General features: G+C 41.9%; 1 protein-coding gene across 1 annotated transcript in view; it reads left to right on the top strand.

Moving 5' to 3' along the window:
• The window catches only part of LOC138297233 (serine/threonine-protein kinase Nek2-like), a 73,043-nt gene that overhangs the window by 41,668 nt on the left and 16,866 nt on the right, over positions 1–14,509 (top strand). Inside the window, exon 6 of the mRNA XM_069236709.1 lies at positions 9,529–9,706. Within this exon, the coding sequence (XP_069092810.1) occupies positions 9,529–9,706 (178 nt within the window). The remainder of the gene's footprint in view (positions 1–9,528; positions 9,707–14,509) is intronic.

Genomic DNA, 14,509 nt, shown 5'->3' on the forward strand with positions numbered 1-14,509 from the left:
TATTTACAAAGTTTATTACTCTTGAGACTAGGTCATCTATATGTCCTTTTTACATGTAACACTAATACCTATTGTAGTACGTTTTTGGTTGCAATTGAAGTCCTTAAGGTATGAAAAGATATATTTAAGAGAACCTAATCTTCCAACCCGCTTTATCTTGCCTACAAGATGTCTGCACCAATTGGGCAAACACTCCCCCCCCCCCCCCCCCCACCCCCCCCCCCCCCACCCCATTGTAAAATGGCAGTGAATATCTTAGCAGGTCCCAGGAACCAGTCACTCCTGGTATTTTTCATGCCACGTCCGTATTTTTACCATTTTAGAGATGGATTTTCTTTCATGTGTGAAGGAAGTGGGATTATGGAGGGAGGGGGGTCTAAATCCCTGGGCAAGCCTAATGCTACTTTGTGTTTGGGGAAAAAAATAATTCTGTTGGCTCTAGGCCAAAACAGGAGTGGAACATGCAATCTGTAAAACTAAAAATGCTGTGCTATGAAGAATAAACACTTTTTTGAAATCTCAACTTGCGAAGGGCTACATGTGTTCCCAAAAAATCCTCAATGGACCACTGTTTAAAGATGGTCCCTCGAGTTAAGGTGCAATTTGTTTTAAAGTGCACCTTATTTAAGATGTTCATGTGGGAGTTGGAGGACTAGGCCACATAGGTTATGAGGGAATAGTGCCGAATGACTAGAGTGAAGCCTGACTAATTGGAAAATGGAGTTGTTGACAAACCATTCAGTTTCAAGGATTAAATTAGGATGGGATCAAACTATCTTGGTGAATGTGGCGAGAAGGAGGTGCTTTGCTCAGTGGAAGTTCTCTAGCATCCAGGTTTATAATCATGACGGGCAGCATTTTGGAGTGAAAATATCTTGGAATGTTGAACTTTTTAAGTAAAGTTTCGAGTCTTGAGTTTATTGGTGCCAGGCTACTACAGTAGTGTGAGGTGTATGTTTTTTTTAATTTATTTTTGTTAAACCTTTACGGTTAATGGCTCAATGTGTTTGACCAAAGTTGGTGCCTGAACTAAGCCTTGCAGGGCCGAACATGACATGTTGGTGATGGTAGAGGTGGTCTCCAAACTTTACTGGATGATCCCAACAGTGTAGGTCGGCTTCGATCTTGCCACAAAAGCTTAGTGTTGTGCAAGTGCCCTAAATGGAGATCAACTGTATCAGTCTGCTGAGAGGGGATAATGAATATATGGTTTTCCTTGCCAATACTAATCTATTCAGCTATCAGAATTTTTATTCTGAAGCTTCATCAGAATAGTTAGTGTGACAAGCGCCGTTAGCCTTGCTTTGCCAGTCTTTTTGTCAGTCCTCAGCTTGAAGATATTTGAACTCTCCTAGAACTTACTGAGTTATTGCTTTACATATTTGCCCTCTATCCATTAGACACCTGCCCCAAAAAACAACTCTAAAGTATTTGGTGCTGTTTTCCGCTTAGGTCTGGCTTTAGGCAAGACCTTTGGATTTTAGTAAATTGTCGTCATTGCTGAAAGCTGCCATACATTTTACGTATAGAACTTCATCTAGAACTTATCTATTGGTCATTCATGTTTGTTCTTCCCCCACCACCTGGAGCATGTTGTCAGTCCACTTCAGCCATTGGTTTCCTTCTAAGTGAATAGGTTTTAAACTTTGACCGGGTTTGTACTTTGGAAGGGCCCAGGAGAAAACTGATCCCTGATGCACTGCAAGCAGCATCCATCTTTTAAGCTGGTTTAAAACCACTCAGAGATCAGGAGTGGGAGGTGATGGGGTGCAGCACATGCATGTGTGCAAGTCAATGCACACGGTTGCAAGTCAATGTTTTTTGTAATCTAGTTCTACATAAAGACTTTTCTTACTAGAATAAACATTGGCAAAGCTAAATTATCTCTGCCAATACCAGTCCTATTGGCTTTGCCAATACTTTTTTAAAGTCTGGCGTCACGCTGTGGAAGAAATTAAGTACAGTTGTGTGACTTGGAGCCAGAAAATACACACAAGCTTCCTTCCTTTTGTAGCTTTGTATTTGGTTGGTACACCCACTTTATTTTGAGCTCTTTGGATTAAGACTGGGTTGCTATGCTCCATTGATTTGCTGACCCAAGCTAGGTTAGTTTGTCCAAATGTAACCGCAGTAAATTCAGCAAACAAGGGCTACTCTGTTTTAGAGGTGCTTGAGCCACCCACCCCAAAAACTTTTTTGCTAGAATTTGTGTCCTGCTCAGCCTTCAGAATGAGTCTCTCCAAAGCAAGGATTAGTGCCAGAGTTTTTAGGTGTGAACAAAAAAGCTCCCCACCATGATCTGTAGCAGAAATAAATGTAAAAAGCAACCAAATCTGTGCAAGTTGGACCCAATGTCTATAAAAGTTAGGTATATCATTTAAGTCGCCAACCCGCACAGGCACTTGTATAGTCAAGCAAGTTTGGGTGGCAACTTGTACAAACTTGGACCAAATGGCCTATTGGTGTGTTGAAGTTTAATCTTCCTCACTGCCCTTGGCAGAAGTTCTGTTTGGTAGCTCCAAAACATCATATAACATTCAGTAAGTGGAGAAAAAAAAAGGATTTTTTTTTTTCTATCTAGTTCTTTGAAATGGGTAAAAAGGCTCCTGTTTCAAAACTATACAATCACACTGTCATTTACATGGTTATTTAGTTAGAAACGTGTTTGGCTCCTTAGAAAAGTGTATTTTATAACACTTAAATTCTCATGCGGTGATCTTCGGTCTACAGAAAAGTTGCTAAAAATCTACATCCTGTCTAGTCTACCAACTGTATTCCACATGAGAAATGTTGTATAGGGTTGCTCAAAAGCTCCTTCCAGAAGATTTCCAATTCCCTTTAGTTCAGGGACCCTTACAGGTCTCATTAAGTTACACGTTATGGTACCCACTCAATTTGAGCCTTCACTGTTTTCATAGGGATCCTTTCTGTTTAGAGGAATGAATGCATGTCTAACATTAGAGGGAAAATCTGTTCTGAAGTCCAATTTGACAACAAGAATTACCACATCCTAACAAAGGGCTTTTACTCCCTGTGCGTGGCTACAGCAGCTAACATGGTGGTCATGTGAACCCTCAATACTTGTGCCCTAACCCCCCCCCCCCCCCCCCCCAAAAAAAAAATCAATTCTAATGTGTGGATGCCATCTGTCCATAATCTACTTAGAGGGAGCTGCAAAGTGCACCCTTTGATCCCACTTCTGACTGTACAGGATCTGGGAGAACATACTGAGGCCTGCTGGAGCCTGTTTTTTAAGGCTGCTGTGAGCTGCTGAGGGAGGAGGCTGGAGCAGTCAGGCGCTGCACTCTGGCTGAGCTGCAGAGGTAGTCTTCGGTGCTCATAAAGGAGCTGCACCAGGCGATTTCAGCTCTCAAGGATATAGACATGGTGGGTGTCTGCAGAGTTGAGGGCTGCCACCATATCTTACCGCGCAGTGCCCTTGAAGGGCATGCATTGAGTGGCCTAAACTACAACTTCCCTTCCTGACCTCACTGAATGTAGGACAAACTGGATGCTGGGAAGGCTCCTGCATGTAAATGGTGCCTCTAATTGCCACACTAAAGGTACTACTTGAGCGAGTGATATACTGAAACGGTGCAGGTCACAGTAATTGCAGTCAAAGAAGTCTGAGCATTCACCACAGGCACAAGTGGTCCTGGGGTGTAACTGGGAAGTTACTGGCCACAGTGAACACACCAGAGGCCATGTAGGATACTACAGGACCACACCATAACGCTGGAAATCACAAGCGGAGACTTGGTGACACAACAGTCAGTTAAATATGCTTCTGGTTAGTGCCTGCAACAGGCTGTCTTTCTCCCCGGCTAATCCTCCTGTTAGCAACCATTACCTGAACCCTGTCTGAGCATCCCTAATTAAAATCGCCTCATTACCTTGGCAGGCCATACACTGGGGGCTGCTTGTGTTGCAGGTGCTGTTCAATCCACAAGTACTTGGCACCTGCAAAAGGTGGGGGGGAGGCACAATTCTAGAGACTACACTGGGCATCCAAGTCACTGCTACAATTCCCAACCTTAACCAATGCAACACCCGAATACCATGGGGGAAGGTCCACTCATCTGCTGGCTGCCCCATAATGCTCCCAGTCTTTCAACAAGTCTGCAGCAATTGGCTGGGTGCCTAGAAGCAGCTCGACCCTATTCTGGCTTCCATAGAACACTCAAGGACACCTTGGAAATCAAAAGTGGCTTTTAAATGTAATTTACAGAGATTATCGCAGAAAACTGACTGTCTCCAGTACAGGGAGTGCAATAGAAACCAAGCATCAGATGGACAAAACTTTAAGCTTGACAGACTTGAGTATAAATTCTCAGAGAAAATGCAGAAGGCATATAGTAACCAAGTGCCTGCGTGGATGCTACCCTTAGTGTCCTACCCATGACCACTGGTGGCTAAACTCCATTATAAGGATAGGGATGAAATACGATTAGCCCACTGATGACTCTTTGAGAATCAACAGTAACCAGATAATGCTATTCCTAGATTACATTATTGCAGTATGACATCGTGCTCAGTTTACAAATGTTAAACACAAGTTGTATGGGCTTGGTCTGCAGTATTTCCATTGAGGCTCAAAATAGGCACTGAACCTAAATTGATCTTTTCCCTAGCAGAAGCATGGGACTGGATCGACCATCATTCAACCAACCATTTTCACTGGCTGGACACAGATGCTGGTGCAGGAGGAACACTAGCATTACACCAAAGTACATATTTCCAGAAGCAATACAAACAGCTGAACAAGCTGAGACGGACATGCTGCGCTGGAAATATCGGCAAGGCAAAATGCCATCTGACCTGGACTAACTTTCCTCCAATGTGGAGGAACTTACCTTGTCGCCTATTTCCTTAACTGATTTGTCTGTGACCCCAGACAGCCAATTAAATACTGTAATGCACAGTGAATGTTCACTATATAGGATGATCTGTTTGTATGGGAATACTGCTTATCCTTCAGTTGCATGGGTGATGGCATATGCCCCTTCTGTTAGAATAGTACTTTACACCCTTAGACATGGACCATTAAACTTAATACCATTATTTCAGTGTCCGCACTGTTGATAATTGAAGTTCCTGGAGTCGTGCCAGCGCTAAATAGCGGTAGCAAAGCTTACGGCAGCACTACCCCATGCACATCTGTCTACCTACTCCCATTACGCAATGTACTGTCACATTAACAAGCTTGGATGAAGGGCTGTTTCCCTATTTCTTGCAGTATTGAAAAGTTTGTTACCCCTTCATCCCAAGGTTTATATGCCTAGCAACTTATCCCTAGCACCATCTATGGAGGGTTACAAGGAGGGTGTAGAAGCGCAACATTGCAGCATTAATCTGTATTACTGTGTGATACACTATAGCATGCATTTAATAGGTGATTTTCGCTTTGATATGGATCCTAACATAAAAGTATGCCAACAGTGGACAAAGCAATGCTTATTCTATCTTAAGTATAGAGGAACTCAAATTGCATTTCTGCAGGAAATGCGCATTACATTCATTGAAGCAGTGCACCTCTAAAAGCCGTTGAGGGGTCAAATTTATTTCCACCAATTTATCAGCATTTTCCCAGAGATGCATTAAGGCTGCAATTCAGTCCCATGCCAGCCATTGATAGGGTGCCTGTATGTCCTCATTAATGGGAGCCTAGATGTCAACCCCTTAATAATTGGCTGTATATATGCACCCAACTTAGACCAAGCTGCTTGCTTACACAATCTGGCAGTCTGGCACAATAGGCAAGTATCCCTGGGCTCCTAGGTGGAGATTTTAATTGCGTATTGGATGCTATTATGGATAGATGGTTTCCTCCACTTCATAGGCACCCACAACACTTAATTGCAGACACTGAGTGGTAGATGATGGCGGTCACTAGATGTTTGGCAGCAACATAACCCTGGGATAAGGGTTTACTCCGATCTCATAACCGCACCTCATTCCAATGATCCTCATGTCATTCCTGACCAGATAGGTTGCTCTTCAACACTTAATGTCCCTGTACAATACACAGAATACTTAGGAGTGGTCCACTAAAGGTGCGTTTGTGCCTGGGAGCTGTCCACTCCTTGATTCCAATTTGGCACCTGCAATCTGCTTTATTGCAGGACCAAGCATTGCTTAGCACGTTGTATGAAAATATTGCCTCCTAATTCAGACCAAACAAGAATACTGCTTCCTCCTCAGCAGTGGAATGGGAGGCATTTAAGTTTACAATTCAAGGTCACTGTATTTGCTCAGTGGTGAGAGCTAGACGGTCATTACACCTTGCTTAAAACTCACGGGTATGCCCTCCCACAATGGGAGTGGCAGGATTTAAGACTCCTCACAGGGCACAACTCATGGAAGCACGTACTGAGCTCCTTGAGCGTCTTCAGCATTTGAACTTTGCTGACTATGCAGCAAGGACGTACACAGAGGCTGATAATTTGGGGCCTGGCTGATACGTCTAACAAGTAGGCTCCCCTCTAATACACATCTGAACAAGCCCAAACATTATGGTATACAACCAACTTGTGATCCGCAGAATGTTTGTATGACCTAGTTATGCATGAACAGCGTCTAGTTTTAGATGTGTCAATATTTCAATTTGAGATTGGGAAAGTCATGTTTCCTTGACTCAGGTGAATTTCCTGGCCCCAACAGAATTCTATAAAGTATCCAGATCTATTAATTCTCCAACAAGAATGCCTATACTAAAGAGCCATCACAGCTAAGACACTTAAGTGAGCTGCTCTCCTTGTATCAATACCAGTGATTTTTCCTCCCTTTAGGACTTTGGCAATCCATAGTTCTGATCACAAAATCTTTAGTAAGATTCTGACAGCTCGTATTCTACCCATGCTCATTCATGTTTACCAAAAAAGGCTTTGCACTAGGAAGAAGTACTTCCCTTCACCTTTGGCAGTTCTTCAGGAAGAAATAATTTGCTCCATTTCCTGGCCACGCTTGTCTTGCAAGTTTCTAACCTTGAGAAGGCGTTAGATTCACTAGACAGCAACTAACGTCTTGAAGAGTTGAAGAGATACATGATTAGTGGACATTTACTATATATGATTAGTTGGTTTTACTGGGCTCTTATGGCTAGGGGCAAAACTGGTAAACTAACATCAGACCAAATAGCTACACAGGCGCTAGGTAGGGCTGGCCACACTCCATCCTTGTCTCACAAGCAGTTGTGATGTGGTGGCAAGAGCAGAGTAAAAGCTCTATGAGACTGGATGCCCCCTGCATCTATGTGCCAACAATATTAATATATATGTGATGGCACTGCAGTTCCCAGATACCATAGCAGCAACATTGGGTGCTTTTTATAGAGGTGTTGGGTGTGAAAATGAATTAGGGCATTTTATTTTGGTTTCTCTTACTACCTAATACAATGCATTCTAACATTAATAAACTTTAGGATGGCCGGGTACTACATTTGTGTATTTAGGGATTAACATTTTTCACCGAGAGCAAGGCATGCTGGATGGCAGTGTTAAGAGCATTGACTGCACTCAATAGCCAATAGTAGTGTTTTTTTTTTTTGGGGGACATTACCATTATTTGTAATGGGCTGCATTTCTCTCTGAAAATGGTCACGGCTCCCCTGTTTATTGTACCCTTTTGATTCCCAGTATACCTTCTGGTGAAAGTCAATGTGCCCACCCCCATCCCTCTTATGTGTCCTGTTCAGAACTTATCTGGCACAGTGAAGGCCATAGTGACACTGCTGAAGTTGCAGCTCCCAATAGAAAAATGGGGCTTGGGAGCCCCAAACATTGAACACTCTTACCTTGTGGTCCCGCTACAATTGATATGCCAGTTGGCAGAAACCAACTTGTTACCATGACACCACCATCTGCATCTGGTGGCATTACTCCAATTGTTCTGCCAGCCAGCAAGGGCCTTTTCAAGCCCCCAGGAAGCCAATAATTAACATAGCATCCATAAGTGTAGCCAAGTGCTGCTATAGTGGGATAAAGCAGAGTGCAAGGTGCTCAGAAGAGTTGCCTGTGGATTTTGCAATAGTTTATCACAATGGTGGGTCACTTCTGCTTGTTACAGGACACCATCAGGGACAATACCAACCCTCTTCAGTCCAAATATTGATCTGTAGTACTACATAGAATATAGTATGTGCTTTGACACCATGTAACTTTTTTTTTTTTTTTTTTTTTAAACATATCCATAATTTTAGCTCAAGCCTTGTGAGTTTTTTGTGCAGGGCTAATCACTAGAAAAAATGGTTTCTGAAAGTATGGTAGAAACAATACTGAACTTGTCTTGGGAAGCTTTGTATTTTTTTAATATAAAGACTTTGGCTCAACTCCGACTCAAGTCGGACTCAAGCTCAAAATTACAAGACTGAGATCCTCATCCTAGTCCCTCACACCCACCACCTGGGACAAATCCTGGTAGCCAAAAGACCTTGGAACCGCCCCTGCTCCCCACCAACCATGCATGCAACTTTGGCATCATTCTCGTCTCCTCTCGGTCCATGTCCCTCCATGTCAACGCTGTCATTGTGCTGCCACACACTACGCCTGCTCTGGAAGATCTTAAAGGGTATCCCAATCGAAACAAAGATGGGGACACACGCACTTGTTGGCTGCAAACTCTGTCGACACACTATGCCGTCATGATGAAGAAACTCCAAAAATGACTTTAGAGAACACTGCGGCCAGACTATCCTGGACATCTCCGCCCACCTCTGAAACATGCACTGGCACCCCATAAAACACATCACCTTTAAACTCCTGACACATTTACAAGGTCCAGCGCAACATCGGACCAACCTATCCTTCTTTGCCCCCTTATAACTCCTCTCTGCTTAACTAGCCCTTGCAGCCACCCCTAGGATCAGGAAGAACACAGTAGGAGGTAGATCCTTCACCTACCTCACCATGCAGACCTGGAATCTGCAGCCACTCTACCTCAGGCAGTCCCGCTTGCTGAATCAGTTAAGGAAGGACCTCAAGACCTGACTCTTACACTGAGTGCCCCTCGCCAGCACCTTGAGACCCCACATGTGAGAAGTTGCACTATACAAATCATTGATTGGACTGTAATTTATAGTGCTTGCACTAGAAAGAATATTTAAAAAAAATATATATATATATTGGGCCTTCTACTGCCCAGAGGAAATTTTGAGCACAGCAAATTTTTAATTTTCCAGCCTTCCCTGAACATGCATTCAAGGTAGCCTAACCAAGAGACTCTGGCCTAAATGGAAACTGCACCTACCATTATCACGTTAATGCTTTGGTAGAGTATCACACAAACCCCTTGATTTGTGGTTTGTTTTTCCAAAATATAGCCCAGTTTATCTTAAAATTGGTTGTAGGCTCTTGTCAACTGACTTTTTTTATTATTTTTTTTTATTATTGGTCTGAAATTCAATGATTAAGAGAAATTTTAGGTGTTTCTAATACATGACTCGTAGTACTGGTTAACCAGAAACATTGAAATGGTGTAAGGTAAACAACCTGTTACAGCTCATTTCTAAGTATTTCCATGTATGTATTGTAGGCTTGCGAGCGACCTTCAGTCCATGACCTTCTACAGAACCCACTGCTGTCCCGTTGGGCTTCCACTGAAAAGACAGCGAGTACAGAGACCAAGAAGCCCAAATGTAGTCTACATGGCCACGGGCCGTGCCCGGCCACTCCGCCTTTGCCAAGGAGGACAACTATGACTTTCTCAAGAGGTATGATGTAGAGCTCTGGGTTCGGTGAGGTGGCGGTGTTTCAAGAATCCATTACTATTCTCAAGATGTTCAGCTAGGACAATGTTGCCTATCTTTGTGGGCGTAGTTTGGGCTGCAGTTGAGTAATTGGACTCTGAATGCTGATCTGCATGTTACTAGGGCGTGTACCATATAGATTTCTAACAACCCTCATTGCCTTGTCTTGGACTTTTCTTCATACGTTTCCTGTTTATATGACCAGTGGACAACACCAATCTGTCTGATACTTGCATGCTAAATAGCAGTGGTAAATTGGTTCCATTGTGATGCCGGACCTTTGACTGTAGCCTTAGGTTAGCAGGACTGACCATTAAAGTGGTGCAAATGTGTGATGAGGGCAGAATGACAACTCTGTTGTAGATTATTTGAAATTATTCCACTGTTCGATTGAAGCTATAGAGAACACTACAAATCACACAGCAACAATAGAAATGTCATTCACTTAAATGTTGCTAATGCTGCTTGCCCTAGTTGAAAATTACTCCAAGGTCATTGAAAGTTTGTATTGGTTTCTCCATATCCCTAAAATGTCCATGGACTTACAAGTATCAACGTGTGTGCATTAGTTGTCTAGAATACATAAATGATCTTTGATATATAGCCCAACTACACTGCTTTAGAACTTAAAACATCTGATTGTGCAAAATCCTAAGTGCGCTACATGAATATTTCTGAAGCTGCCCAAATCCATCACCAGTCTCTCCCAAGGTCACTGCAGGACATTGTGTGATGGGAAGCTGCATTTTCTAATAAGTGAATGGCTCTATCAGCGAATATTCTTAAACAAGTTATATGCTGATCGATTTGGCCTTTCGACACCGCGATCCTTGAGTTGTTCTATTTTGTTGATTTGTAATTATAGCGAATGGGCCTCAGCAAAATGTGTTGGTAGGTTAATTATCATGGGCAGGTGTAGATCCTGTGTAAAATACTTTGGTTTATCATCCAACAGCCTACTGCGCCTCTGCTTTTTATAGTTATAACTGGTCTGCATATCCGCTAATGGGAAAATGGAAACAAAACATCAAATTTAGCACTTGTGTTTTTTTTTAGTTTTTTTTTATGGCTTACTTTTCTTAAAGGCATTGTAGTGCTTCACAAGTGAACCAGGTGTTCTGAAATGCAGCATGCTGAGCAGATGCTGGCAATCACACCGAGGTTCCCAGTTTCTAAATCAGTAGCTCTACAATGAGTCAAGTTTTTTTTTTTTTTTTTTTTTTTTTTTTTTTTACTGAACACCAGGGTATACTCTTAGTGTCAAGAGAACATTGCAGACTAATTGACATGCCCAGGCTGAGTTTACATTTTCTAACCAAGTTGGGTGTCTAGCAAGCCCCTATGCTAAAGTATGCATTGTAGTACACAGATGCCCAGTCTCTGTATATACATTGAACAGAAGTGTGGCTAGCATGCACCCCTGCTGCAGGCTACATTTATGCAATATGTTAAGATCACTTACCTTCGGATACCTCTGTATTCTATTGTAGGTGTCGAATAGCCCTGCTGTGTCTGCAATGCCCCAGTTAACTAGCTTCTCAAACAACATCCCTCGATGGACTGTCAAATTAACTAAAATCCTGAAAACATACACAGATCATAGTTTGTGTTTTGAAATGCCCTCCAGGTTAACGTGTTTAGCAGAGCTATATTATCAATGGGTTCATACCTTTTTCTAAATGCCTGAAAAAAACGATAGTTTGACGTTCTTTACCCAGCCCCACTTCCGATAATTTTGTGAATTGTTTATAGTCTGTCTAGGAGGTCTCTTTTTTCGATAGCTCTTAGGATCATCTGGTCTTTTTTGACGGTAGTGGAGCACTGATCGTCTCGTACTTCAGTTACTTGTTGAAGGCATGCAGTAAGTCAATGGTGAGCAGACAAAACTCATTGGAAAACAATTAATTCCTGGTGGTCCAAATGGACCGTTGGTATGGGTCCTATGCTACAATTTTGCCTGAAACTTTTAAAATGCTTGGTTGAGATGACCTCCCATGGCGTTATGATTGGAAAAATAAGGACCTGATAAAATTAGTTAAATCCTCTGCTAGAACTGCATGGAGTTAATGTTTAACTTGAGTTTCATATTTTGTTGCTAAATACTTTTTGTTGTGCTTCCTAGCCCCTGTGTTTGTCTTCCCATCGTTTTATCTGAATGTTGTTTTGCCTTTTATCATTCTCGACAACTTCAAATTAGTAAGGTTGTAGCTGTAATTTTCGGGAAACATGGGTCTTTTGCTAATCATTTTATCAATGTTGTGTTTCATATCCTTACTACTTGCGTGACTCAACCGATTATTGGACCTCTGTCAGCGTTTGAAACTTTTCAGGACCGGTTCTTGTCTTCACTCCAGAACCGGGCCAAGAAAGTCAAGAAGCTGAGTTGGTCTAACATGGACTCTCTTGCTCGGCAGCCAATATTTAATTTGGCTGTTAAGGGTTTACCCCTTGTTTTCCATTGCTCGTGTCATTTGACCAGTTGGTGTTTAAATGGGAAAGTACCCTTTCGTTGCCTAAGTTACCAAAGCAGTGATAAGAACTGGGTACCATGTATTAAGCTATGACTTGTGGCCAATTATCCTGGAGATGGTAAGGATTAGATGGTCTGGTTGGAAAAATTCCAGACTTAACCCATATGGGCAAGTGATTTTCTTGGTAAACGTGTGTATAAAATGTAGGGGGGGGGGGTGCAATAAAAAACATTGTGTAGTGTCTTCTTGAAGAAACGCAAGCACCCAAGAGTAGATAGAATCTTGTTTATTGGAGGAGAAACTCAGCCACAGTTGTCACCAGCATCTGCAACTGTCCCTTCAGTTCTTTCTACTCAGTCCTATACATTCTACATAGAACTCACCCAATCGAGAAACTCACCATAAGCTATGAACAATGAAGTAAACAAATGCATAGAGACTAACAGCTATATACACATTACCACATACCTCACTCCTTTACAAAAGAACAAATAAAAGAAAATCTGACTAACGAACACAATTCATAAGGAACATATTTATTTTTTCACAACTACTATACAGTTGAAATTCCAGATGCGACCATGATCCAACTTAGCAGCCCCTTAAGTATTTTCACCATGGTGTAAGACCTAGTGAATTTCAAAGCCCCTAATTTTTTGGGGAAATTTAACTTTGAGCAAGTATCCCACACTTGTCAGTAAAGGTTTAACAGCTTTTCGCCAATCATACTTCAACTTTCTATCACTCTGTAGTTTTGCTTCTCTTGCCCTACTTCTCTCCAACATTTACAGTACCATCCTTGTACTTACTCATCCAAGGTGTGGGGGAAGGGGACATCTACAATAGTGTAAGGTTTGCCTTGTCTAACTTTAAACAAAACTTTTACCCAGACGAGTGGGGAGAAAACATGTTCTTCAACGTGTTTTTTTTTTTTTTTTTTTTTTTTTTTACTGCCTCAAACAAATTCCTTGTTGCTTTTGGTAATCTGAATAGTTTCCTTTAACGTACTGTTAAACCTTTGCAACATACCATTTGTTTCAGGGTGGTATAAGACACATTTTTGCTGTGATACCCCTCTTTCCAAGAAACTTTCTTCTCTAGAAGTAGGTTGCAGCCCATTATCTGCCAGTATCCTCTGGGACTTCCTTCCCTCCGAAAACCTCAGTAAGAAACAACTGCCGCTGTATTAATTTCATTTGCCAACCTCACTTCATGCCACCTGGAATGCATATCCATAACAACCAACAAATACTTGGGAACACCTTTCATGCAGATAGGTCCATTATATCAAAGGCAACTTCATCCCATACTTCAGCAGGTATGGCTCAGCAAATCATGGGAGTTCTCACTTTCGAACTCTTATCACTCATTTTGCACTCAAAACAACCTCAAACCATTTTCTCACAGCATCCATCCTACGCCACCAATACATACACCCAAGTCGTTCTTTAGTTTTACTGATAACCTCATGCCCTTCATGGCCCAACTGAACTAGGCGATTCCTGATGCCTTGAGGTGGAACTAATCTACTGCCTCATCAGAACATCTGTCAGAACAAAACTGAGCATTTTACTTTGTCACTGCATCATTATTCATCTCCTCACGCCATTTGAGGTTCTGTCCAACCCATAGTTACACTGCACACTTATCTCATCTTTCTACCAATAATCTAGTCCTTCATTAGATTCTGAATTGACAGTCCTGACGAGCAGTTGGCAACTCTATTCTCTGTGCCTGGCAAATAGGAAACTACAAACTTAAAATCCTGCAATCCAACCATCCATTTGCATATCCTGGATGGAAAGCAGTCAAGTGCTTCCCTTTCAAAGAATTCCTGGAAAGGCTTATGATCTGTATGTACCCTAAATTTCACACCCCACAGGAATTGGTAAAACTTTCTTAATGCCCTAAATTCTGCAAGAGCTTCTCTCAATTGTCGAATACCTCACTTCGGCCCCTTTCAAAGATCTGGATGCGAAAGCTATTGTTAGGTCTCTGCCGCGCCTTTGCTTGAGAACAACCCGAAGTCTCTTTTCACAAGCATTAGTAAACACTAAAGGCAAACCTGGAACAAAACTTAAGTGTTGAGCTGAGGACAAAACCATTTTGATATTTGAAATTTTATTCTGACACTAATCAGTCCAAACACATCGAATCCCTTTTTTAAAGATTTCTGATAGCAACAGTGTGACTTGCAAAATTTTGAAATTTAGAGCAAATCAGGTAGAATACTCTGCCATTCCTTTAAAAAAAAAAAGTTTTTTTTTTTTTTTTTTTTTGGCAGCAGATTGGAAAT

Source organism: Pleurodeles waltl, chromosome 5 (assembly GCF_031143425.1).
Source record: "Pleurodeles waltl isolate 20211129_DDA chromosome 5, aPleWal1.hap1.20221129, whole genome shotgun sequence".
Lineage (NCBI taxonomy): Eukaryota > Metazoa > Chordata > Amphibia > Caudata > Salamandridae > Pleurodeles > Pleurodeles waltl.